This window comes from Engystomops pustulosus, chromosome 8 (assembly GCF_040894005.1).
Source record: "Engystomops pustulosus chromosome 8, aEngPut4.maternal, whole genome shotgun sequence".
Classification (NCBI taxonomy): Eukaryota; Metazoa; Chordata; class Amphibia; order Anura; family Leptodactylidae; genus Engystomops; species Engystomops pustulosus.
The window spans coordinates 32,344,217-32,369,410 of NC_092418.1; the positions used below are offsets into that span (position 1 = coordinate 32,344,217).

The following is a 25,194-nucleotide window of genomic DNA, read 5'->3' on the forward strand; positions in this document are numbered from 1 at the left end:
GAGATATAGGGGCAGATTTATCAAGCAGTCTGAAAGTCAGAATATTTCCAGTTGCCCATGGCAACCAATCACAGCTCAGCTTTCATTTCACCAGTGCTCATGAATATTTTAAAGGGGAGCTGTGATTGGTTGCCATGGGCAACTGGAAATATTCTGACTTTCAGACTGCTTGATAAATCTGCCCCATAGTGTGTTATGTTACAGAGGATGAACTTGAAGAATAAATAATGATAAACGCCAGGAAAATTGACCCCCTGATCTTTGATGAAGTGCAGGTTCAGGTTTTCGCTCATCTTTCCTGGATAACGTTACACAAAAGGCACAAAGTGCAGCCAATACTGTCCAGGCTGCGTGAGAATTCCATACCGCTGGGGTTTCCCCTTCACCCTGATGGCTACTAGAAATGACCAAATGGCCTTGTTTCCCAGCACTGCAGATCTACATGCCTTCTGCCAAGCTCTGGACCTCCAGCAGCTTTCCCTCATGAGTGGTCTCAGGTACAACGGAAGAGAAACTGCCCATCATCCCAACATTCACCAAAAGACCCAAACACTTGAGCTCCTTCATCTGGAGAGTCTCTTCTCAGTTCCTGTGCAAAGGGTTCTGGACTTTCTTTGATGCTATGATGACTGGAAGGCCATGCAGACATGTGGTTTCGCTAACAATTTGTTTGCCACGTTAAACTCAGGTTTTCCTTATCTAGAGGAAACGCTTTCCAATGTGGAAGGAAATCCCTGCTTGATCAAGGGGGGACCGTTGTCCCTTGACAGTGACTATGGACTTCTGTTATGACACCCTTATCAATATTAGAGTTTATGGATACTGATTGGTTACTGTTGGTACCGAACTTTCTATTATGTGTTTGTCATCCCCCCACCCACACACACACTTTTCCTCTTGTATCATTATCTACATGCCTGGAGGCAGATGGGACTGGGCAGATCGCTTCTACCACTATGGAAGCACTAGAGTAGAACTGCATTCTATCCAATCGGGGTAGACAATACCATATGCTTCTTCTTTAATGCGAAGGGGCTAAACTCTGCTAAACGGTCCATTAACTAGAGAGAACCCTCCTGATGGCCCCAACCCCTCCATAAGAAAGTCGTCGAGGTTTGAGCTACGCTCACGCGCACGTAGTGACTCTGGCTTTATTCCAAACAGAAAAACTTTGAAAGGCGCACTTTTAGCAAGGCAGCTACCTAGACAAATCAGGTAGGTCAGCAGCCCACTTCATCCGCCAGTCTGACGGAACTGTATCCTATGACCCTCAGGAGATTTCCAAAATTTTTCACACATACTTTTCTGAGCTGTATAACTTGCCTAACTCAATGCCCTGTGACCCTACCTTGCGTAATTCCCAGATTGACTCCTATTTGCAGTCTTCCGACCGCCCTCGTCTCCCACCGGAGGCCCTGACTACCCTCAATGCCCCTATTGAGGCAGAGGAACTGGATGAGGTCTTAAAATCACCTCCCTAGGCACAGGTGGGCTAATATACCTATAATATCAATCCTTTCAATTGCCTTTATCTTCTCATCTACTTACACTATATAATGCCTTTCTTCATGGGATGTTGATTCCACAGGAAATGTCTCATTCCCATATCACCTTCATCCCCAACCCTAATAAGGATCTGCTGGATTGCTACAACTACCGTTCCACAGGCCAACAGGCTCATCCAGGGGATCTCTCACCTAATCTGTAAGGACCAAGTTGGATTTGTCCCATCTCGTCAAGGGGGTGATAACACTAGGCGTACAATAGATAGAGGTTGTGAACAAGACAAAAAGCAAAGTCCTTCTCTTAAGCCTAGATGCCGAAAAGGCGTTGGATCGCCTAAAATATCCCTTTTATGCCCTATGAAACACACTAGATCAATACGGCTCAAATGAAGCAAACTTTATTCTTCCTGGAATTACCCCACTCCCCTATGACGCCCCTATCTTTGAATGACTTTGCAAGTTAACAGTATATACAGTATATATACAGTATATACAGAAGGACTTATTTCAACGATCTATAAGATCTTAGTAAATCCTGACCCTGCAGATATACCTAAGCATGAATACATGAGAAAATGGGGATCTTTTCTGGGGAGGAAGCTTCCTCACGAGACCTGGCGCCAGGTATGGGACAGAGCGGGTAAAAACTCTCTAGAACAAAGAACCAGTATAAACTGTTAATGTTCTGGTATCACATTCCCGCATTGTTATCACATATACACTGACTCCCCTGATGTCCGAGGGTGGTGTGGGATTTGCCATACATATTAAGGTCATGCATATTTTATCCTCTGTCCTGAAGTGTCAGATCCCTTTAGATCCTAGAACTTGTCCATCTTAAAGGATTGGGTAAACACACTTCCAGGTTACTCTTACACCTTCTAACGCCAGCTAGATGTTCAATCTCAGGAACCCATGCACCCTTGAGTGGATCCAGGAGGTTCGCACTATGAGCACCTCACAGCTCTCCTGTAGAAAACTGTAGAAAGGTTTGATCACATATGGGCCCCATGGGATGATTACTGGACGGGCCGGAGTGTGTGATAAAATGCTAGCTCCTTTGATAGGGAGCATGTCTTACCTGGGGTCAAAGATACCACCTTCTGCCCTTTTTGTATTCCTTACGTTTCATGTATTTTGTCCACTGCCCCCACACTACTGCCTATGAGAGTCGTTCTTTATATTAGGTCCAGTCCTTTTTAGGCTGGATTCACACGACCGGTGCCCGCCGTACCGTAGCACGGCGGGCACACGGCAGTGCGCGGGGAGAGGGGGAGAGCGCTGCTCACCCCGCCCCTCACTATAGGGATATATGGCGCACGGTGCCGTATGCGCTGAAAAAATAGGACATGTCCTATTTTTTCACGGGGCACAGAGCAGTACGGTGCTGCACGTGTGCTGCACTGTACCGCTCCCGTAGGGCGCCGCGCGCCCATTGTCGTCTATGGGGGACGTATATCGGCCGTATATACGTCCCCCTTGCGGTAGTGTGAATGCAGCCTTACAGAGAATTATATTTGTCAATATTTCTTTTAAACCAGCAATATTTTTAAATAAAAAGTGAATATCATAACTCCCTAAATAATATTACCAGGACGTAGTACTTTGTAGGTCAGTGTTAAAATAATTTATTCTCAAAGTCGTTGGCTGCAAGATTTTTAATGGAACAGCAAAGCTCCTGGACGTAGTGCTTAAAGGGGTTGTCCAGAGTTCTAAAACATGGCTGCTTTCTACCAAATCCACATCCTCTCCTGACCACGGGTGGAGCTGAGCTACAACGGCGGCAAATACCGTGGTCATGTTTGGCGCTGTTTTTGGAAGAAAAAAAAAACCTCTGGAAGATCCCTTTAAAGCATTATACAATAAAATTAATTCACTAAATATTCACCTGCTCAATGATTACTTGCGTTGGACTGTGGACAGATTGTATACCTCGGTACAGTAATTATAAGGTCAATGCTGTGATGCATATGAACATTGCATCACATACACTTTCATCATCTTATATAAAAGTCTCACTATCTGGAAAGGAAGTACAAAATGTTACTTCCTAATTCTTACTGTGCAACATTTATTCTTTACAATGTATCACCACTATACAGGCAATTCCCGGGTTACGTACAAGATTGTTCCATAGGTTTGTTCATAAATTGAATTTGTATGTAAAACTGTATATGTTATAATTGTAGAACCAGACAAACATTTTCGTTCCCCAGTGACAATTGAGTTTCTAATTTTTTTGCTGTAATGGGACCAAGGATTATCAATAAAACTTCATTAGACACCTTACAGCTGATTATTGCAGTCTGGGAGTCTGTCTTTAACTAGGGGTTGTCTGTAAGTCGGGTGTCCTTAAGTAGGGGACTGTCTGTAATGACTGTTCAGGTGTCCAGGCTGGGTTCACATCACGTTATTCGTATACGCTTAGCGTATCCATTGACAAATAGTGGCAGATGAAAAGTTAATAGTTTACATGCACTAAGATAACTATTCCAATTTGGGTCATGTCTTTTGAAGCTCCTGTAGGTTTATTGACAATATTTGAGTGAATTAGAGACACACCTGCGGATGTTTTAAAAGGCACTGCTTGTTTGTGTAGCATCATGGAAAAGTCAAAGAAATCAGCCTAGATATCAGTGAGAGAATTGTGGAGATACACACATCTGGATCATCCTTGGGTGCAATTTTTCAGAAATCTGAAGGCGTCTTATTCAGCTGTACTAACATTTATATGCAAGCTTAAAGGAAACCTACCACTTAAAAGCGGTAGTTTTTACACACATATACATGGCACCAGCTCAGGGTGAGCTGGTGCCGAAGCATATTGTTATTAGTAGAATAAAGCCCCTATCGCTGATTTGTAAGTTATATTAACTTATATCTTGCCGCACCGCACTAGCACACGGCGCACCATGCGCGCGCCGAATTCTGAAATGCTGGAGAGCTGGTGACGTCACCAAGCTCTCCGGCACACGTGCACCTGCGCAATTTAGCACGGGGAAACAGGCGTCACCGGCTCTCCAGCACTTCAGAATCCGGCGCACGCACGTTAATATAACTTATAAATCGGCGATAGGGGCTTTATTCTACTAATAAAAATATGCTCCGGCACCAGCTCACCCTGATGTATATGTGTGTAACAACTACCACTTTTAAGCAATAGGTTTCCTTTAACGTCCAATAATTAGGAAGGAGAGGGGTTCTGCGTCCCAAAGATGAATGTGCTTTGGTCTGAAATGTGCATATTAACCCAAGAACAAAAGCAAAAGACCTTGTGAAGATGCTGGCTAAAGGTGGTAAGAGGGTGACATTATCTTCAGTGATATAGTCCTGTATCAACATGAACTGAAAGGCCACTCTGGCAGGAAGAAGCCATTACTCCAGAAGACATCAAAATGTCAGATTAATGTTTGCACACAGGACCTTAATTTTTGGAGACATGTCCTGAGGTCTTACATTGATCAGCTGATTAGGGAGCACCTTTCCATCCTACAAAGCACAGAGCTGTACATTGTACAGAGGCTGCGTTTGGTACTGCACCTTAGTCTCATCCACTTAAAAGAAATGATAACAAACCAGGTAACAAATGGACAGGCCTGTAAAGACGGAAGTGGTACTCACCAAACAATAGGATTTTGACTATTTCAGCCCAACTCTGATATTAAAATAAAAAAAAAAAAATATATATATATATATATAAATAAAAATATAAAATATATATTAAAATAAAAAAATTAAATAAATATAATATTAATAATTAAAAAAAAAGAAGAAGAGAAAGAAAGAAAGAATCAGACAAACAACAGTCTTTGGACGCTTTATTGACATGATTAAAAAACATGTGCTTTTGGCTTTGTAGATCATCCAGGTTTATCACGTGGAAGAGTCTGACATCTCACGTTATACATTTTATTGCGAGAGTTGGGTTTTTTTTCATATTGGACATTGAATTCTCACAAGAAACAACGTATAGCGACATTTTGTATTGATGCAGCGAACGGTTGTTCCGTCACGTAAAAATAGGTTTTCACTTTTGTTGGAAAAAGGTAGCACGGTTGAGTCAATTAAAAAAAGATTCCTATTGGAGATTCTGTACATGTACAAACACATAGACAATCACATATATAGTTATATATACGTCATATAAACATGGCCCTGCAGGAGACACAGTTAAATTTTGGCCTTGAGGGTCATTGATTTGCCTTCGGCAAAACTATTCTTCTGGGTTCATAAAAAAAAACAACAAACTCCTGTTCCTACACCGGCCGCAGAACGAAAACTGCATCATCCAAAACATAATAGTCATTGTACATGTCACCTTCACATAAATAGGGGAGTCTGGTAAACGCCTCGACAACAAACCCTGCTTCCTGGAAGACGGCCGCCAGGCTGTTCACTTGTTCTTCCCATATGGTCCCGTTTACTTCCATGATTTCTGATGGCTTCTCCCATTTTCCTCCTATAACCATAATAGAAAATAGATATAAATAGGAATAGAAAATAGAAATTATTACGATTCTGCACCAAGTTAAAAAGGGGAACCTGATACTTTGAAGATAGTGTCCTATATGCAGGAAGCATGTTATACAGCAGGAAGAGCTGAGTAGATTGTACATAGTGTCCTATATGCAGGCAGAATGTTATAGAGCAGGAGGAGCTGAGCAGAGAGGGCACCATGTACAATCTACTCTGCTCCTCCTGCTCTTTAACATGCTGTTTGCAGACAGGACACTGTACAGTCTGATCAGCTCATCTTGCTCTATAACATGCCACCTGCACAATACGCCCAATCTGCAGGAAGCATATGATTGAGAAGGAGTAGCTGAACAGATTTCTCATAGTGTCCTGTCTGCAGCCAGCATACTATACAGCAAGTGGAGCAGAACATATAGTGTATAGTATCCAATCTGTAGGTGGCAGAGCAGGAGAAGCAGAGTAGATTATACTTAATCTCCTGTCTGCAAGCAGCAGGGTATAGAGCCGGAGGGCTGAGTAGTGTGATATATACACAGTAGGGGAAATAATTATTTGATCTCAGATTTTGCTAGGTTTTCCCACCTACAAAGAACGGAGAGGTCTGTAATTTCTATTGTAAAAAATCCAGAAAATCTCATTGTATGATTTTTAAATAATTAATTTGCATTTTATTGCATGAATTACACTATATACTTGTTTATAAGCTGAGTTTTTCAGCACAAAAAAAGTGCAAAAAACCCAAACTCTACTTCTACACAAGTGTATTAAAAAGAAAAAAAAAACGTACACTCACCTTCCGATGCTCCTCTTCCTTCTTCTTGAGAGATCAAATAGAGAGGCACGCCAGAGGGCAGAGGGCATGGCAGGGCGCCGGCGTACCAAAAGGCAGGTGTGCAAGTTTATTTTCTTTAAACAACGAGGGGCTGCAGGGCATTTCATTACAGGGGACGGCTGTGATCAATGCATTTCCCACCCTAGGCTTATACAATGAGTTTGCCAGTTATTTGTGGTAAAATTTTACGATTAGTATTTGAGCCCATAGAAAAACGGAACATAATATTTGGCAAGGAATAAAATTCAGATGTTTCCTGTAATTCTTGACACAGTTTGCAGACGCTGCAAGAGGGATTTTGGCCCAGTTTTCCATACAGATCTTTTAGGTTTTGAGGCTTCAGATTGGGTTCAGGTCTGGAGAAAGGCTAGACCCCCCCCCTCAGGACCTTGAAATGCTTCATACAGACTCACTTCTTAGTTGCCCTGGCTGTGTGTTTTTAGTCATGGTCATACTTGAAGACACAACCACGACCCATCTTCAATGCCCTTACCGTACCCTTCAATACGGTACAGTCGCCATGTCCCCTTTGCAGATAACCAACCCCTAAAGTACGATGTTTCCACCTCCATGCTTTATGTATGGGATGGCGTTCTTAGGGTTGTACTCATCCTTCTTCCTCCAAACCCAGAAAGTGGAGTTCACACTAAAAAGTTCTATTTTGGGCTCATTTGACCACACGACCTTCTCCCATGTTTTTTTATCTGGATCATCCAGAGAGCCATTGGGGAAGCTTCATACTGGCCTTGACACCTGGACATGTGCGGGTATGAGCAGGGGGACCTTGCAAGTTCTGCAGGATTTTAATTCAGAATGGTGTAATATGTTACTAACAGGGAATCTAGCATTTCTTCCATTGTCTAGTAATTATATCCTAACAGTTGTCATCTCACCAAGCTGCTGCCTATTGTCCTGTAGCCCAATCAAGTCTTGTGCAGGTCTACAAATATGTATCTGGTGGTCTTAGACAGCTCTTTGGTATTGCCCAATGTGGAGAGGTTACAGTGTGTGGACTGTTGTCTTGTATACAAGTTCAAACAGATACAATGGACACAGGTAACGAGTACCGGGTAGGAGGAGCTACAGGTAATGGAGTGTGGAGTAGGAGGAGATTCTTAAAGAAAAACCAACAGCACAGAGTCATAATTCTTGCTTGTTGGTAGGGGGATCAAATACTTATTTCATGCAATAAAATGCTAATTATTTAAAAATCTTACAAATTAGATTTTCTGGATTTTTTAAGATTCAGTCCCTCACAGTTGAAGTGTACATACACCGAAAATTACAGACCTCTCCATTCATTGCAGGTGGGACCTATCTGCATGGGATGTAATACTTATTTCCCCCACTGTGTAAGAGTTTGGTGTAATAGGGATGTGACACAGAGCTGCATTAAAGGTTGGTACATAAAATGACACTGCTTGGACTAGGGGACAATCTGTGTACAGGCAGTCCCCGGGTTACATACAAGATAGGGTCTGGAGGTTTGTTCTTAAGTTGAATTTGTATGTAAGTCGAAACTGTATATTTTATAATGGAAGTTCTAGAAAAAAAAATTTCTTTTGCCCCAGTGACAATTGGAGTTTCAAAATTTTTGGTGTAATTGGACCAAGAATTATAAATAAAGCTTCATTACAGACACCTTACAGCTGATCATTGCAGTCTGGGACTATAATAAAGCATCCAGAAAGCTTCACCAGAGGTCACAGTGGGCAGAGGGGTCCGTCTGTAACTATGGGTTGTCTGTAAGTCGGGTGTCCTTAAGTAGGGGACCGCCTGTATTTGGCAATTGGCGCAGTGATAGAAAATAAAGGGTCATCATTTTTTACTTAATCTTGTAAATTTTACATCCATTTGATAAACTCTGCTCCGATGTACCCAATGAGCAGATATAGACAGTCCATACTATAAGTCCAGTATGTGTAATTCCAAAGTTTGTTCCACAGACCTGGTTTCCTAAATTGTTAATGATCAGTTTTGGCGCAGTAGGTCTAATGAGTTGTCCCGTGAAAATAAGGATATTATAGGGCAGTGATAGCGAACCTTTTGGAGACCGAGTGCCCAAACTACAACTAAAATCCACTTATTTACCGTGAAGTGCCAACATGGCATTTTAAGCAGTAACTTATTGCTATGTGTTCTTCCACATCTTTCAATTGTATCAGCCCCCGAGGCCACCAATACAGTTTAAAGAAGGAGAGCAAATTCAGACTCTCGTTGTAGCTTCTCTCCAGGGTCTCTGTGTACAGGAAGAATGATGGGTCCAGCAGGGGGACCTCCAAAGATATTGCAGTTCTGTCAAAACCTTTTCACTTTTACCACAGTTCCAAACAGACAATGAAGTGTAGCTTTAAAACAGTGCGGAGAGCAGCATCTCTTAAGTTGCTTGGGACTGCAGTAAGATTTGGTCCTATTTGGTGAACTCTGTCCTGGAGTGTTGGCCTGAGTGTCCACAGAAATGGCTCTGAGTGCCACCTCTGGCACCCGTGCCATAGGTTCGCCACCACTGTTATAGGGAATGACATAAAATGACAAAATGTGTAACCAGGAAGTGACCCAACAGGGAGATGATGTCCGTCGTAGACTGCGCTCAGGGTTCAGTTCCCCTTTCAGAATGAACGGAGACAAGACATGGACACAAACAGCTTAGGAGGACGTGTGTTACTCCAGTTCATCCTGACATATTGTCTGTGCGGTAAGTGGAATATGTGCCATTATCTATACAGGATCTTATGCTCTGAATCACTAACTACGAGGCAATTCCAACACAAGAGGTGTCATGCAGAAAATGGGGGGGGGGGATTTGTCACCCTAAAGGGCAGCGATGAAGTAGTATAGGAGGAGAGGTTGGACAATATATCTAACTAAACCCTCCAGGGGGTAAAGTGTGCAAGTAACATCTAGGACAAAGTTTTGCTACAAGCAGATGTAGTTTTTGAAATCTCACCCCCATGTGTCTGCCTTGTCTGAACAAACGCAAGGAGGGACCATGCAGATTTATAGCAGGAATCTGCTTTGTATAAGGGCTCACGTCTGCTTTCTAGGGTATGAGAAGAACTTTACAAGAGACACTTCCTCTTCCATTCCAGTGCAACTCTGAAAGAGTTTTGAGAAAATGCATTTGTCTGCAGAAAGTGAATCACATAGCAGGAGGAGCATATAGTGTCCCATCTGCAGGCAGCATGTTATAGAGCAGGTGGAGCTAAACATATTGTACATAGTGTCCCATCTGCAAGAACACTATAGGAGGGCAGGATCAGGGCAGAGATGTTGTATGATGTGGTATTGTGGTATATAGTACGCACTGTATTGAGGAGTCTTGCTGTATAAGATCCTAGGGCTGGCATGGTTATTGAAAGCAGTAGAGTTCAATTACTAGATATATAATACTGACACTGCATCCCGGTTGTGCAAGAAAATCCCCAGAGAGTAAACTTCTGTCGACTCCACTAAGTATCAGTGACTGCAAACAGTCAGCATTTCTATGGGATGAAGACACTGACTACTAGAAAGTAGCCTTAATGTTGAGCCATAAAACAGACAATGAGGCACATGTATCATAGTTTTTCGGCTGCCAATTTTGGCCTACTTAATCATAGCAATGTATCTTACGTTTTTTCCCTATGTGATAAGTTGCCTGTTTAGTCTCACTTTTGCGTCTTATTGTATCGGGGTCTGTGACTTTTTAGTCCCAAATAGCAACTGCGAAAGTCAGTCTGGGTCTAGCACGCTCCGTTTTGCGACTTATTAGGCACAAGACTGGGACAATTTAAGAACCCAAAAGTAGCACAAGTTTAACAAACATCTGGGCTACAAAAATAAATATGGCTACTGTATTACACCCAAACTTTGGTGCGCTGTGCAATTCGGCACCTAAAAAGTCCCAAACTGCAAAGAGCACAATAGGAGTGATACATGTCCCCCAATGTGTTTGCTTTCTAGGGGTCAGGAGTTGTACGGTGGACGTGAAGCAGGACGAGTTTTGTGAAGCGTTTCGGGATAATAAATCCGCCAATATATCATGTCAATATAAAGGCACAAACTGTCCTGGCCGAGAGAAGATCTTCTGGCTTCGATATTTAGAATCTACATACGAAGAAATAGACCCAACAAATATAAAGTTTGGTGTTAAGATTAATAATGGCCACGCCCTCCTGACCATTAATAACATAGATGTCCAGGACAGTGGAATATATATCTGTGTTGTAGTATTTCCAAAAAATCCTCATCTCACAGCAACAGGTGGAGGAACAATGGTAATAATACGAGGTAAGAGAACAGCAGCAACAAGCAAGACCAAATCATTTAAAGGGGTTGTCCACTTGGGCACGCAGGTCCAGAAGCTGTTATCACATGGTTCTGATTTCTCTCTGATAGTAATGGCTCATGCACCTGTGCGCAAAATGGTGGATAGATCCCAAATCCTCAAACAGGCCCATTAAAAATACTTAGAGATACGGAGATGGATTTGTGGGTTCACGTTAGAATAATCCAGACTTTTTTAAAGTAGAAAAATATTGGCTGGACCTTTATAATTATGCTAATTAAGGGCTCTGGGGGCATTACTGGAGATACAGAATGCAGATAAAGATCCAGTTCCTACTTATGTATGTAACTGTGGGTATCTCTGGTTCTGTAGCTCACAGAACAACAAGCCTGATGTGATCTGAAAGATGAGATTTTGACCTTTAATGTGACATAGATGTGATTATAGAACTGAAGTTTATAGGTAAATGGCCGAGATCTCACATAAAAGAAGGAATTCCAGAGAGGACAATCCATACCTTATGTAGTAGTTTAGTGGGGTACTTGTCTGTTTACAGGTTCCCTTTAAGCAGCCAATTTACTACGTCATACACAATAAGCTTTTAAAGAAACGAACAGCTCCAAAGGCCACAACTAGTCTCAGAAGGTAATGGACGTCACCGAGGTCAACTCAGTCTATTGGGCTTCTGGAAAAGCCTCCTCCGTTAGAGCCGCTGGCGAGAATGATCCAAAACAATTCAAAACTATTGCATGTAAATAGCGGGAAAACCAGTCCAAATAGCTGAACTGGACATAAATTGTCCCATCTAATTTGTATAGAGGTCGGCCGACTTTCCCCAAAAGCAGATGTAAAGAATTGGTGTATTTGGGAAGTTGCTTTTCAAGGTATCTGCTGCATAAGGTGCAAGCGGCAGGGTTGAGGCATTGCATATAGTGATTATTTTGGAGCTATGATATATGTAGCATTAAAGGGGTTGTCCGGAGGTTGGAAAACATGGCTCCTTGTTCCAAAAGCAGCGCTGCAGCAGATACTGGCTTGTGCCGGTATTGCAGCTCAGCTGTATAGAAATCAATGGAGAGCAGTTGCAATACCATTCACTACTGATGGCGCACTTTTAGGAAGAAATCAGTCATGGTTTTCAGCCTCTAGATAACCCCTTTAAGTGGTGTCTGACATATATACAGGGAGTTAATCCTTACTAACCAGCATCTTTTTTCCATTACAGACAAACCTGAGGTGATAGTGACGCCCACCAATACCGCTTTAATAGTCCTGTGTACACTGCTGCTTATATATTGTGTAGCCGTGTTTTCTTATTACTCCTTTAAGGTGAGTCCCCAAGTAAAACTATGTCACACTACTGATTTTCCTTTCAAAGCAAATGATTAATTAATAATATATTATGTCCCAGTCAAAATGGAAACTCTGGGACTTCATTAGAGCCAAGCCTGGCGTCAGAGCAGAAGCAAATGTAAGTAAATTCTGTGTTTTCTGTATGTAGCCATGCAGTCACCATAGCATGAGCTAATGTGCAACACGTTTCTTCCTTCCCATAGAGAAGGCCAAGAAGTGTGTTTCAGGCAATCGCAGCAGAATACCATAAGAGATACGATCCGAAAATCAGACAAGTAAGGGAATAAGTTGCTGCATCTTGTTACATCTTATGCAGGCTGTACACGGTTGGGACAGTCTATCCCGCCTCCCAATGCACATGCACTCTTGGCTGGGCTGCTGCCGATATCAGATCAAAAGGGCCTTATTAGAGGATCAGCCAAAATCAAGTAAAATTAGCAGGTGCAAACAATACGCATCTACAAAGTTACACTAAAACTTCACTAATATACAGTTTTATTATGCTCTCAGACAACCCCTTTAAGCATCGCTTCCCAATTATTCTATTGTCTACAGCCCCCTTCAAGGCACATTCAGCCTACTTTCCACAAGATTTCCCATTGACAACATAGCTCCCTGCTGAGGGGATTCAGCAAGTCAGACTCTCGCTTCTCAATACTATGAAGATCTTTTAACTACCTGACCAATAGTTTCCTCCTAACACTAACTATCCTACACTTTCTTGACAGAACCAGGACATAGAGGACGACAGAATCTACCAGAACACGCAGCATTTGCCTCAGACACGTTGATGTGTCCACAGGAGCCGGAAGGCGATGATGAAAATATGTAAAAAAATTTTTTTAAATATTTTAGTTATAAAACTTCACAGATCCCTGCTCTGTGTTTGTGACTTCATGATCTGGATGCATGAGAAATCAGTTCCATATCAAAAATCCTGTGTCTGTGGGGAAAGGATATAGCATCCAAAATAAATCAAGGAATTTTTCGGATAGTACTTTACAAAAAAAAAAATGGACCAATACTGAATGTGATTCGGGTTAATCACTTATAAATCACTCCAAAATGCCACCCTGGCAGATAAAAGGGTCGGTATCTTCCAAGGTGACATTTTTGGTGTGGGGTGAGGGTCACACATGTGTGATAATCAGGGGTAGCTTTCCTCTGGCTGGGTAGAGAAACTAATGTCAGGACCGGCCCATGTGTTGGCCTCCTGTGTACGTGATAAATGTATGAGAATACGGTCACCGGTACAATAACAGAACAGCTTCCTTCATCTGGCATCTTGTTAGGTCACTTACCATTTTCCACATAGGGGTGAAATGGCAGGACCAAGGCTAATATAACCCGACCTCGTGTTGGCTCAAGGACACTTCTCATTTCCTTCAGTAAGGTCACGGGCTGGTGGCAGCGATCGAGGAGGTTTAAGCAGCTAATAACATCGTACTGGAAGCCAGTGCTCTGCCATTCATCAATGTTCAGTACTCTAAAATGAAGAAAAGAGGATCTCATTGCAGGCAACAGGTGTAACATTATTACAGATGGTTTCATATTGTTTTTTGGAGGTATCCACCTACATGTAATATTAAAGCGATCATAGATTGCATTAACCTCTTCACAAGTGGCATAGACACTTCCACAGGCAGTATTACTCTTTGAAAAACGTCCTGCGCTGACTTTTCACTGTGATGGGGGTGGAGGGGGGGCAGTTCTGCCATATCCTGACAGCTCGGCACAAACACAGCCGCTGCTTAGGAGACTGAAGAGCTGTGGAGGTATTATGGAGGCACACCCTGTTTTGTATGCGAGTCCGAGGTCCGGAGCAGTGCAGCACCCTGACACAGCCCCCTCCCTGATCTGGACTATAGTTGTTGCACATATGAAGGGCTGGTGGTTGTACCAGAGTAAAACAGGACCACAGATCAACCAGGGAACTGACATCCATAGTAAGTAATCACATCAATGATCTGCAGCAGACTGCTGCTCAGGAAGGGTTATATATGGAGGTGCATATATCATGTATATAAAGTAAAAATTTTGGAAAATCTACCCTCTGTCCAGGTACATCTTAAGTTGTACCAACATTAGGAGTTCTGAACCGAACATCTATATACATTAGTGGCTACTTTCTCTCAGTCAATTTCTGAGACCATATGGATTTTTAGAATACTAATAATCCCTTTATTTATATAGTGCACACAGATTACGCAGCACTGCACAGAGCTTCCCAAATCCTTGCCAAGTCCATGAAGGATATGGATCCATATGGGTATGGTGGTGTACACACCTGGGAAAACATAGAAAGAAGCAGCAATTTGCCAGATTGGCCACCAATCAGTCATTATGTGCGGGTCGCGTGCCCAAACCAGAACATGGCTGTCAAGTAGTTCGCTCTAGTGGCCAGAGTCCGCCATAGTCTGGTCTACATGACCTTCGTCACCAGCCATGCGTGGGCCATGGTCTGGACAGGGGGAGTTTGGGGCGTCAGCTATAAACCGGTCTGAAGGTTTACATTTTTGAAAAAAAAAAAAGTTTGTACAGTCCAAACGGGACAGACTTTGGATACCTTAGCACAGAAAACACAGATTGTAATCATTTTAATGCATAAACATTGGTCTAGATGTATTACTGAAAATTTCATACACCTCCACATCTAAAAATACTCCTCAAAAATGGTTAGAGCAGTATTATTACCCTTCTGGAAAAATGTTAGTGTGACCTTTCAAAGCGATCATATAGCAGGGTGCACATTCATTCTTCATCAAACTGGACATGGAAAGCCTCATACACATTAGTGTGGGGAAACATACCTGTACTTTTTCTTCTGAAGTTGCCAGATCATTGTCTGGGACATCTCTGTAACATAAATCTCTTCAAAATGTGGACTCATAACCTTTGTCACTTCACCATCTCCGGCTCCAAGATCCAATAGTCTGTGAGATTTCCAATCGGGACCGACTTTGAGAAGACTCTGGAACTGCTCCGGGGAAAAGACAAACATGGACCCTCTCCCAAGGAGCCTGAGGACAGAGGGAAGATGTACAGACATGTGGTTATAGCTTCCATCATGTGATTCTAATATAATATATGTATTCACAAGGCATCCATAGCAGAAGCTATTCAGCCATCTTCAACAAGGGAAAAACTAGAAGTTTTTAATGGGAGAGAATTAAAAAAAAAAAAAAAAAAAAAATGTAAAAAGGATAGGAAATCATTGCCGAGGTCTGACTGCTTAGATTATGGGCTCATGCACACCATCATTGTTTTGGGCCGTGTGATAGACAACTAAACAGCGGCTTTCTCTTGTCCCAATAGTCAGACCTCATTTGCTTCAATAGGAGGGAGATAATGATCCGGAAAGTCATTCATGAAGGTTAAAGCCTGAGAATGTACTGATTTCCTGGTATATGGGGGAGCAATGGGTCAGTCCTCCAGGAATCTGTCTCTGGATATTACCCAATTGAACTACTAGACCCCCTCATGCAGGGTATGAAATATACTTTCTAGAATTGTGAAATCTCAACCATTTACCTACTAAAAAATCTCCTCCAAAGTCATGTGAAAAAGAGCATATTTGCCAAAGAGGAGTCAAGTTAAGTAGCTAATCACAGAACCCAGAGGTCGCATTAACGCCTCACCACGCGTCATAGACGCGTGATGAGGCGCCATTACCCCCCAAAATAATCGCCATGCGTAAAGTTACGCATGGCAATTATTCCGTGTAGCGCGCAGGCTGAGCGGCCCGGCGCGCGCTGCAAAAGAGGGAACTGTCACTAGCGCGAACACAGCGCGCGCCGGGCCGCTCAGCGGGGCACGTGACTAAGGGGCGTGCCGGAGAGACCCGGAGTGAGAGCACCGGCCACAGGGGAGACATGTGGACAGCGGGGCTGCTGCTCCCCGTCCTGCTCCATCTCTGCCTGCGTGTTAATGTTATGCCGACGGGACTTAAGAGCAGTGCCGGGTGAGTGTAGTGGAGTGTTGTGCGTGCTGTGTGTAGTGTTGTGCTTGCTGTGTGTAGTGTTGTGCTTGCTGTGTGAGTGTAGTGTAGTGTTGTGCGTGCTGTGTGCAGTGTTGTGCGTGCTGTGTGTAGTGCATGCTGTGTGTAGTGCGTGCTGTGTGTAGTGTAGTGTAGTGCGTGCTGTGTGAGTGTAGTGTAGTGCGTGCTGTGTGTAGTGTAGTGTAGTGCGTGCTGTGTGTAGTGTAGTGTATTGTGTAGCGTGTGCTGTGTCAGTGTAGTGTGTGCTGTGTGAGTGTAGTGTAGTGTGTGCTTTGTGAGTGTAGTGTGTGCTGTGTGAGTGTAGTGTAGTGCGTGCTGTGTGTAGTGTAGTGTAGTGCGTGCTGTGTGAGTGTAGTGTAGTGTGTGCTTTGTGAGTGTAGTGTGTGCTGTGTGAGTGTAGTGTAGTGCGTGCTGTGTGTAGTGTAGTGTAGTGCGTGCTGTGTGAGTGTAGTGCGTGCTGTGTGTAGTGTAGTGTAGTGCGTGCTGTGTGAGTGTAGTGTAGTGTGTGCTTTGTGAGTGTAGTGTGTGCTGTGTGAGTGTAGTGTAGTGCGTGCTGTGTGTAGTGTGTGCTGTGTGAGTGTAGTGTAGTGCGTGCTGTGTGTAGTGTAGTGTTGTGCGTGCTGTGTGAGTGTAGTGTAGTGCGTGCTGTGTGTAGTGTAGTGTAGTGTTGTGCGTGCTGTGTGTAATGTAGTGTAGTGTTGTGCGTGCTGTGGGAGTGTAGTGTAGTGCGTGCTGTGTGTAGTGTAGTGTTGTGCGTGCTGTGTGTAGTGTAGTGTTGTGTGTAGTGTAGTGTAGTGTTGTGCGTGCTGTGTGTAGTGGAGTGTTGTGCGTGCTGTGTGTAGTGTAGTGGAGTGTTGTGCGTGCTGTGTGTAGTGTAGTGGAGTGCGTGCTGTGTGTAGTGTAGTGTATTGTGTAGTGTGTGCTGTGTCAGTGTAGTGTGTGCTGTGTGAGTGTAGTGTAGTGTGTGCTGTGTGAGTGTAGTGTAGTGTGTGCTGTGTGTAGTGTAGTGTAGTGCGTGCTGTGTGTAGTGTAGTGTAGTGCGTGCTGTGTGTAGTGTTGTGCGTGCTGTGTAGTGTAGTGCGTGCTGTGTGTAGTGTTGTGCGTGCTGTGTGTAGTGTAGTGTTGTGCGTGCTGTGTGTAGTGTAGTGTAGTGCGTGCTGTGTGTAGTGTAGTGTTGTGCGTGCTGTGTGTAGTGTAGTGTGTGCTGTGTGTAGTGTAGTGTAGTGCGTGCTGTGTGTAGTGTAGTGTTGTGCGTGCTGTGTGTAGTGTAGTGTTGTGCGTGCTGTGTGTAGTGTAGTGTTGTGCGTGCTGTGTGTAGTGTTGTGCGTGCTGTGTGTAGTGTAGTGTTGTGCGTGCTGTGTGTAGTGTAGTGTAGTGTTGTGCGTGCTGTGTGTAGTGTAGTGGAGTGTTGTGCGTGCTGTGTGTAGTGTAGTGTAGTGTTGTGCGTGCTGTGTGTAGTGTAGTGGAGTGTTGTGCGTGCTGTGTGTAGTGTAGTGGAGTGTTGTGCGTGCTGTGTGTAGTGTAGTGGAGTGTTGTGCGTGCTGTGTGTAGTGTAGTGTAGTGTTGTGCGTGCTGTGTGTAGTGTAGTGGAGTGTTGTGCGTGCTGTGTGTAGTGTAGTGTAGTGTTGTGCGTGCTGTGTGTAGTGTAGTGGAGTGTTGTGCGTGCTGTGTGTAGTGTAGTGGAGTGTTGTGCGTGCTGTGTGTAGTGTAGTGGAGTGTTGTGCGTGCTGTGTGAGTGTAGTGTAGTGCGTGCTGTGTGTAGTGTAGTGTTGTGCGTGCTGTGTGAGTGTAGTGTAGTGCGTGCTGTGTGTAGTGTAGTGTAGTGTTGTGCGTGCTGTGTGTAATGTAGTGTAGTGTTGTGCGTGCTGTGGGAGTGTAGTGTAGTGCGTGCTGTGTGTAGTGTAGTGTTGTGCGTGCTGTGTGTAGTGTAGTGTTGTGTGTAGTGTAGTGTAGTGTTGTGCGTGCTGTGTGTAGTGTAGTGGAGTGTTGTGCGTGCTGTGTGTAGTGTAGTGTATTGTGTAGTGTGTGCTGTGTCAGTGTAGTGTGTGCTGTGTGAGTGTAGTGTAGTGCGTGCTGTGTGTAGTGTAGTGCGTGCTGTGTGAGTGTAGTGTAGTGCGTGCTGTGTGTAGTGTAGTGTTGTGCGTGCTGTGTGTAGTGTAGTGTTGTGTGTAGTGTAGTGTAGTGTTGTGCGTGCTGTGTGTAGTGGAGTGTTGTGCGTGCTGTGTGTAGTGTAGTGGAGTGTTGTGCGTGCTGTGTGTAGTGTAGTGGAGTGTTGTGCGTGCTGTGTGTAATGTAGTGTAGTGTTGTGCGTGCTGTGGGAGTGTAGTGGAGTGTTGTGCGTGCTGTGTGTAGTGTAGTGGAGTGTTGTGCGTGCTGTGTGTAGTGTAGTGTAGTGTTGTGCGTGCTGTGTGTAGTGTAGTGTAGTGTTGTGCGTGCTGTGTGTAGTGTAGTGTTGTGCGTGCTGTGTGTAGTGTAGTGTAGTGTTGTGCGTGCTGTGTGTAGTGTAGTGTAGTGTAGTGTTGTGCGTGCTGTGTGTAGTGTAGTGGAGTGTTGTGCGTGCTGTGTGTAGTGTAGTGCGTGCTGTGTGTAGTGTAGTGTTGTGCGTGCTGTGGGAGTGTAGTGGAGTGTTGTGCGTGCTGTGTGTAGTGTAGTGGAGTGTTGTGCGTGCTGTGTGTAGTGTAGTGGAGTGTTGTGCGTGCTGTGGGAGTGTAGTGGAGTGTTGTGCGTGCTGTGTGTAGTGTAGTGTAGTGTTGTGAGTGTAGTGGAGTGTTGTGCGTGCTGTGGGAGTGTAGTGTAGTGTTGTGCGTGCTGTGGGAGTGTAGTGTAGTGTTGTGCGTGCTGTGGGAGTGTAGTGTAGTGTTGTGCGTGCTGTGGGAGTGTAGTGGAGTGTTGTGCGTGCGCTATGTGTGTGGTGTTTTACTGAAATTTTCATACTCCTCCTCGGGTAAAAATACTCCTCAAAAATGGTGAGAGGAGTATTTTTACCCTTCTGGAAAAATGTTAGTGCGACCTCTGACAGAACCACAAGCCTGATGCGTTCTGAAAGATGACACTCTTATCTTTAGCATGACACCAAATAAGAACTATAGTAGCAAACAAAGTGGCGTCTGAAGTGACACTCCCCCAGCAACCGTCAAAAGGGACTCATTCCAGGAAAAATATTTTCTTCTACACTAATTTTCACATGACTTTGGAGGAGATTTTTTTTATAGATTAACAATCAATTGTTACATAAAAGAGGCAATTCAAAAAATGACATTTCATCCCCCACCTGAGGGGACTAGTAATTTAATGGTGTATAAATCTGGTGACAGATACCCTTTGACCATCAGGCTACATTCACAGCTGTCTTTGGTTCCCCTTATTTCTTATATTAATAACTTGCATAATGTGTAACAGTCCATTGAAGTCTATGGGGAATGGAAAGCTTTCCTTTCACCTTGTCTTTTTTCAGTTTTGCTCTCCTAAAAAGTACGAACCTCTACTAGAGATTAAATGTAACACTTTCACTACTGTGTAGAAGAAAGTAGAAAAAAAAGCCGGCTCACCCAACCATCAGACCGTCTTGGTTGTCCACACTCCGTGAAAGTCCTCTGGTGCTCGGATAACTAGTCCATAGTCATGTAGCAGATCCAGGGAAAAAGGTGCAAAATACCGGCACTTCAAGAAGGACGTCACAGGGTGCAAATGACAAATGTTTCCTTTATTGGTTTAAAACGCCATAAACACGAGGACTACTAGGTTGACGCGTTTCGACGGAGACCGTCTTAATATGATTAAGACGGTCTCCGTCGAAACGCGTATGATTAAGACAGTCTCCGTCGAAACGCGTCAACCTAGTAGTCCTCGTGTTTATGGCGTTTTAAACCAATAAAGGAAACATTTGTCATTTGCACCCTGTGACGTCCTTCTTGAAGTGCCGGTATTTTGCACCTTTTTCCCTGGATCTGCTAGAGATTATCTGATGATCAAAGAGGTAAAATGACTTCTCTAAACACCCATCATCACATACAAGCTGACTGGTCATTCCCATATGTACAGCTCATTGTGGACAATTATAAAACTAGGCACTGGAGTCCCCCTGGATGGAGGTCACACAACTTACCCATTAATGGAGGTTCTGGACATAAACATGCTGAAGACGGAGGACATGAAGGAGTGATAGAGCTGTATGGACAACCAGCCGGACTTCTCGATGCTCCTGTTCAGGAAGGTCTGTGTTCCTTGGTCCAGGAAACTCTGGATAAATATTGGTTGTAGCTCTTCACTTAATTTCTCTTTGTCGCATAAATACCACTGTAAAAAAAGGATGGGGGCGGTCAGGAGGGTTTAACCCAAATACATTTCTAGTAAAACTTTCATTTGTATAGGAAATGGCTTTCAGCTGAGGTTTCCTAAACAGCGGAAACAAAAGGTGCACATTGGAGACCTATGGATACACCTGACAGTGTGCACAGGGGCTTACAGATACCTAGGGCTGAATGGTCAACCCATATACCATAAGCATATACATTATCAGCCAATCACATCAGCACAAACCTCTATATAACATACATACTGCACCCTTCTCATTGCCGTGTGTTGTAAAGACAGGAGATTGCAATATCAATTATTATAGAATACCCATTGTAGATAACAGCCTGTATAGGAGCTTATTCATATACGCTATGGGGGATGAGCCTCATTTCCCACAATATATTCTGTATGTTACTCTATGGAGCACATGTATCAAGCTATTGGTTTGCTTTAATTTTTTTTAATTAAAATTATTTAATTTTTAAGACTTTTCATGGTTCTTGTGCCTAAAACTATCTCCTTTCAAGGTTACTCATTGTCTAGTTTTCTGCAGTGTCCCCAGAGTTATCACCCAAAACCAGATGCAATAAAGTCACAAATTTTGGCACAAATCTAGGTCTACCCCTGAACAGGCATAGAAATCAGTTTGGAACAGATTGCAACTATCAGAGACTATTCTGAGAGAGACGCCACATCAAGGAAAAAACAATAAGATACATCTGAGCAGCAGAAAAGCCCAAAAAAACAGACAGACAAAGCTGGACTTATGATACATGTGCCCCTATATGTTCATTTTTCATCATCTGGACCAATTGAAACATGGAAAAAAAAACTGAAGATTTCAGTAATTTATTCTGATTGTGGGGAACCAAAGTCATTGGAAATGCAAAAGTGACATCACATGGATGATATCAACAATGTGGAAAAAAATTATACTAGAAAGAGCAATAACAGAGCATCGGACGGGACTCCAAGCATCACATTTATAAATGATACAAGGAGTCCCTGCTTCTCTTCGGATCATGATTACAGCTCGGTGCTGTATATACTCATATTGCAGGGAATACTCATATTATATATCACTATGATGCTCATAGTCCGCCCTCTGCACTGTGGTCTTTCCATGAAACGCACCCATCATATTTTTTCACAGGCCTACGAAAGTAGTGATGCAGCTACCACAACATGGTTATGCATAGTGAAAAGAAAAAGGAGAAACCTATTCAATTGTCTAAATAAACCCCCTTAAGGGAGCATCTGCTAGAGACCCCAAGCTGTGCATTGTGGGGCCTATTATTCCAGCACTACAGGAACAAATAAAAAAGATAATACAGCAAGATACAGGCAGTCCCCGGGTTACGTACAGGATAGCTTCTGTAGGTTTGTTCTTAAGTTAGATTTGTATGCAAGTCGGAACAATATATTTTATAATTGAAGCTCCAGACTTGGATTGTCATAAGAACCAGGATTAATAATAAAGCTTCATTACAGGCACCTGTGATAACTGTTATAGCTGTTTATTGCAGCCTAAGGCTAAAGTACAGTAAATTACCAACATCCAGAGGTCCGTTTGTAACTAGGGGTCGTATGTAAGTCGGGTGTTCTTAAATAGGGGACCGCCTGTATTCTCTAATTTATAAAATTAACATACGGTAAGTAAAAAGATGTTATAGATAATGTAACACCAATGGATCCTTGTGACAATGCCCTGGTTATAAAAACAGAAGCGCTAGGCGTGAATTAAGAAGGAATTTCTTTTTTTTATCATTCTTTAAATATTTTTATACAAATATAAATATGTAGATATAAACATAATAAAGGGATGAATACAGTAGACGCTGCTTATCCAGACAATGAATGCTAATCAGCCTGTGCCTGGAGGGGAGGGATGATGCCCCTTGTGGTCCAACAGTGACAAGTGCCTGTGATGAGCAGACGGCACAGCTCTGCCAGACAATGAGCCGGAGGAAGTCACACAAGATCCGGCTTCTGAACAATGACGATTACACGCGCCGGCACATTGCTGTACACCTACATACATGGCTGATATACATAATTATATGTACTGAGCAGGGAGCAAAGACTGGGTCATGGGGAATACCTAAAGATGATTCATTTACGGAAGTGGCCAAACAAAGAAAACTCCTTCCGGGATCTATTATATCCACACACAATACAGGCAGTCCCCTACTTAAGGCCCCCCGATTTACAGACAACCCATAGTTACAGACAGACCCCTCTGACCACTGGTGAAGCTTTCTGAATGCTTTACTATAGTCCCAGACTGCAATGATCAGCTGTAAGGTGTCTGTAATGAAGCTTTATTGATAATCCTTGGTCCCATTACAGCAAAAAATGTTTAAATTCCAATTGTCACTGGGGCCAAAATCTTTTTTTTCTGGACCGACAATTATAAAATATACAGTTTTGACTTACATACAAATTCAACTTAAGAACAAACCTCCGGACCCTATCTTGTACGTGACGCGGGGACTGTCTGTAATAAGTTACAACTTATCTGAGCGATCAAGATACTCACAGCAGTCAATGGGGGTCCCTCTACATGAAGAGCAATGGGGATCATACTATGTAACATACGCAGCACTGCACATTGTACAGAGGCCAAGTCAGGTATTACATCTGACACAGGGATGAGAAGAAACCCCAGTACTCAGGAGACCACCACCGATCAGAGAATATTAAACCCACGTGACCTCTCGAAAGACACTTATGACATATCAATGGCCGTCTGATAAATAAAGGGCTACATTTTCTCAAAGGCATTGAAAAACATGGCTGCTTCCTTCTGAAAACAGCGCCACGCCTGTCCATGGTTTGTACCGGTATTGCAGCTCATCTGTATAGAAATTAATGCAGCTTAGTTGCAATACAGGCACAATGCATGGTCTGGTTCGGCGCAGTTTTCGGAAAAACGAAAAGGCTGCTTGTTTTTCAACCGCTTTAAGGAATAGAGTAACATTACCTTCCAGAAACTGCGCCCCTCCTGTCCACAGGTTGTGTCTGGTATTGCAGCTGCACTCCATTGGAGGGAATGAGGCTATGCTGCAGTACCAGACACGACCTGTGGGCAGATGTGGAGCTGTTCCCGGCAGCTGTCACACACCTGGTGGCTTACTTCCCAGTATGGGGCCTGGTTCGGGTTCAGCATGTTCATATAGAGGGATCTGGTCAGGTGACTTCTCAGGTACCGGCTGCTCCACATCTTCTTCACCACGGCCAGGCAGAGCACGTAGGTGAGTACCCAGCCGAGGAACAATTTCATCTGAGCAGCCTCGGCCGATGTCCTCCGGAGCCGAGCCGGTCCATGGCCCACATCGGCCCGATGGGTGGGAGGAGAGCAGCCGCGCTGAGAAGGAGGGGTGAACAACACAGCAGCGGGCGGAACTACAGGCACCGGCTCTATTTCCACACGGACACTTTGTGCGGTTGCTCCTGGTTAGGCTACAATGGACTTCCTTGGGGTTGGGCTTGGTCCTCTTGGTAGCTGCTAGAATGGAGTCACCAGGATGAGGCGTGACGTCACTGGTCACATGTCACTCCGGATCATGGTAACTCCACATTCTAGTCCCAACCGTAATACTCCCCAAGGCTGAAGGACCTGTCATGATGTCATGATCACATGACCGGCAGGAGAAAGTAAAGCACACAGCTGCATCTGTGAGGTCAGGGGGAAACATAATAGCAGCTAAGGGAAGGGGGGAGGACATGGGGTTTCTGTGTGGGAACATTACTTACTGGGGGGCTGTGTGTGGGCACATTACTTACTGGGGGGCTGTGTGAGGCACATTACTTACTGGGGGGCTGTGTGGGCACATTACTTACTGGGGGGGGCTGTGTGAGGACATTACTTACTGGGGGGGCTGTGTGAGGACATTACTCACTGGGGGGCTGTGTGGGCACATTACTTACTGGAGGGCTGTGTGAGGCACATTTCTTACTGGGGGGCTGTGTGAGGCACATTACTTACTGGGGGGCTGTGTGGGGCACATTACTTACTGGGGGGCTGTGAGGACATTACTTACTGGCGGGCTGTGTGAGGACATTTTTTACTGGGGGTCTGTTTGTGGGCCCTTTACTTACTGGGGGCTGTGTGTGGGCACATTACTTACTGGGGGGGCTGTGTGTGGGCACATTACTTACTGGGGGGCTGTGTGTGGGCACATTACTTACTGGGGGGGCTGTGTGAGGACATTACTTACTGGGGGGCTGTGTGAGGACATTACTTACTGGGGGGCTGTGTGAGGACATTTTTTTACTGGGGGGCTGTGTGTGGGCACATTACTTACTGGGGGACTGTGTGTGGGCACATTACTTACTGGGGGACTGTGTGTGGGCACATTACTTACTGGGGGACTGTGTGGGCACATTACTTACTGGGGGGCTGTGTGGGCACATTACTTACTGGGGGGCTGTGTGGGCACATTACTTACTGGGGGGGCCGTGTGAT

The 25,194-nt window shown here is 44.0% G+C and overlaps 2 protein-coding genes across 3 annotated transcripts; one reads left to right on the forward strand and one right to left on the reverse strand.

Annotated features, from left to right (window-relative positions):
* Nucleotides 1-5,306: 5,306 nt before the first annotated feature.
* Nucleotides 5,307-24,300, reverse strand: METTL9 (methyltransferase 9, His-X-His N1(pi)-histidine). 2 transcript variants are annotated; one of them, XM_072120573.1, is made up of 5 exons: nt 23,863-24,300; nt 20,536-20,726; nt 15,244-15,453; nt 13,735-13,919; nt 5,307-5,964 (listed from the first exon to the last, which is right to left on the reverse strand). In XM_072120573.1, exons 1-5 carry the CDS (start codon nt 24,007-24,009, stop codon nt 5,762-5,764), a joined length of 936 nt encoding a protein of 311 aa, XP_071976674.1. In that variant the 5' UTR covers nt 24,010-24,300; the 3' UTR covers nt 5,307-5,761. The 2 variants fall into 2 exon arrangements, with proteins under 2 accessions (XP_071976674.1, XP_071976672.1); XM_072120571.1 differs by having other exon boundaries at nt 23,851-24,294.
* Nucleotides 9,432-13,401, forward strand: IGSF6 (immunoglobulin superfamily member 6). Its single transcript, XM_072120574.1, has 6 exons — nt 9,432-9,508; nt 10,756-11,082; nt 12,306-12,409; nt 12,492-12,551; nt 12,637-12,708; nt 13,162-13,401. Exons 1-6 carry the CDS (start codon nt 9,445-9,447, stop codon nt 13,222-13,224), a joined length of 690 nt encoding a protein of 229 aa, XP_071976675.1. The 5' UTR covers nt 9,432-9,444; the 3' UTR covers nt 13,225-13,401.
* Nucleotides 24,301-25,194: the final 894 nt, after the last annotated feature.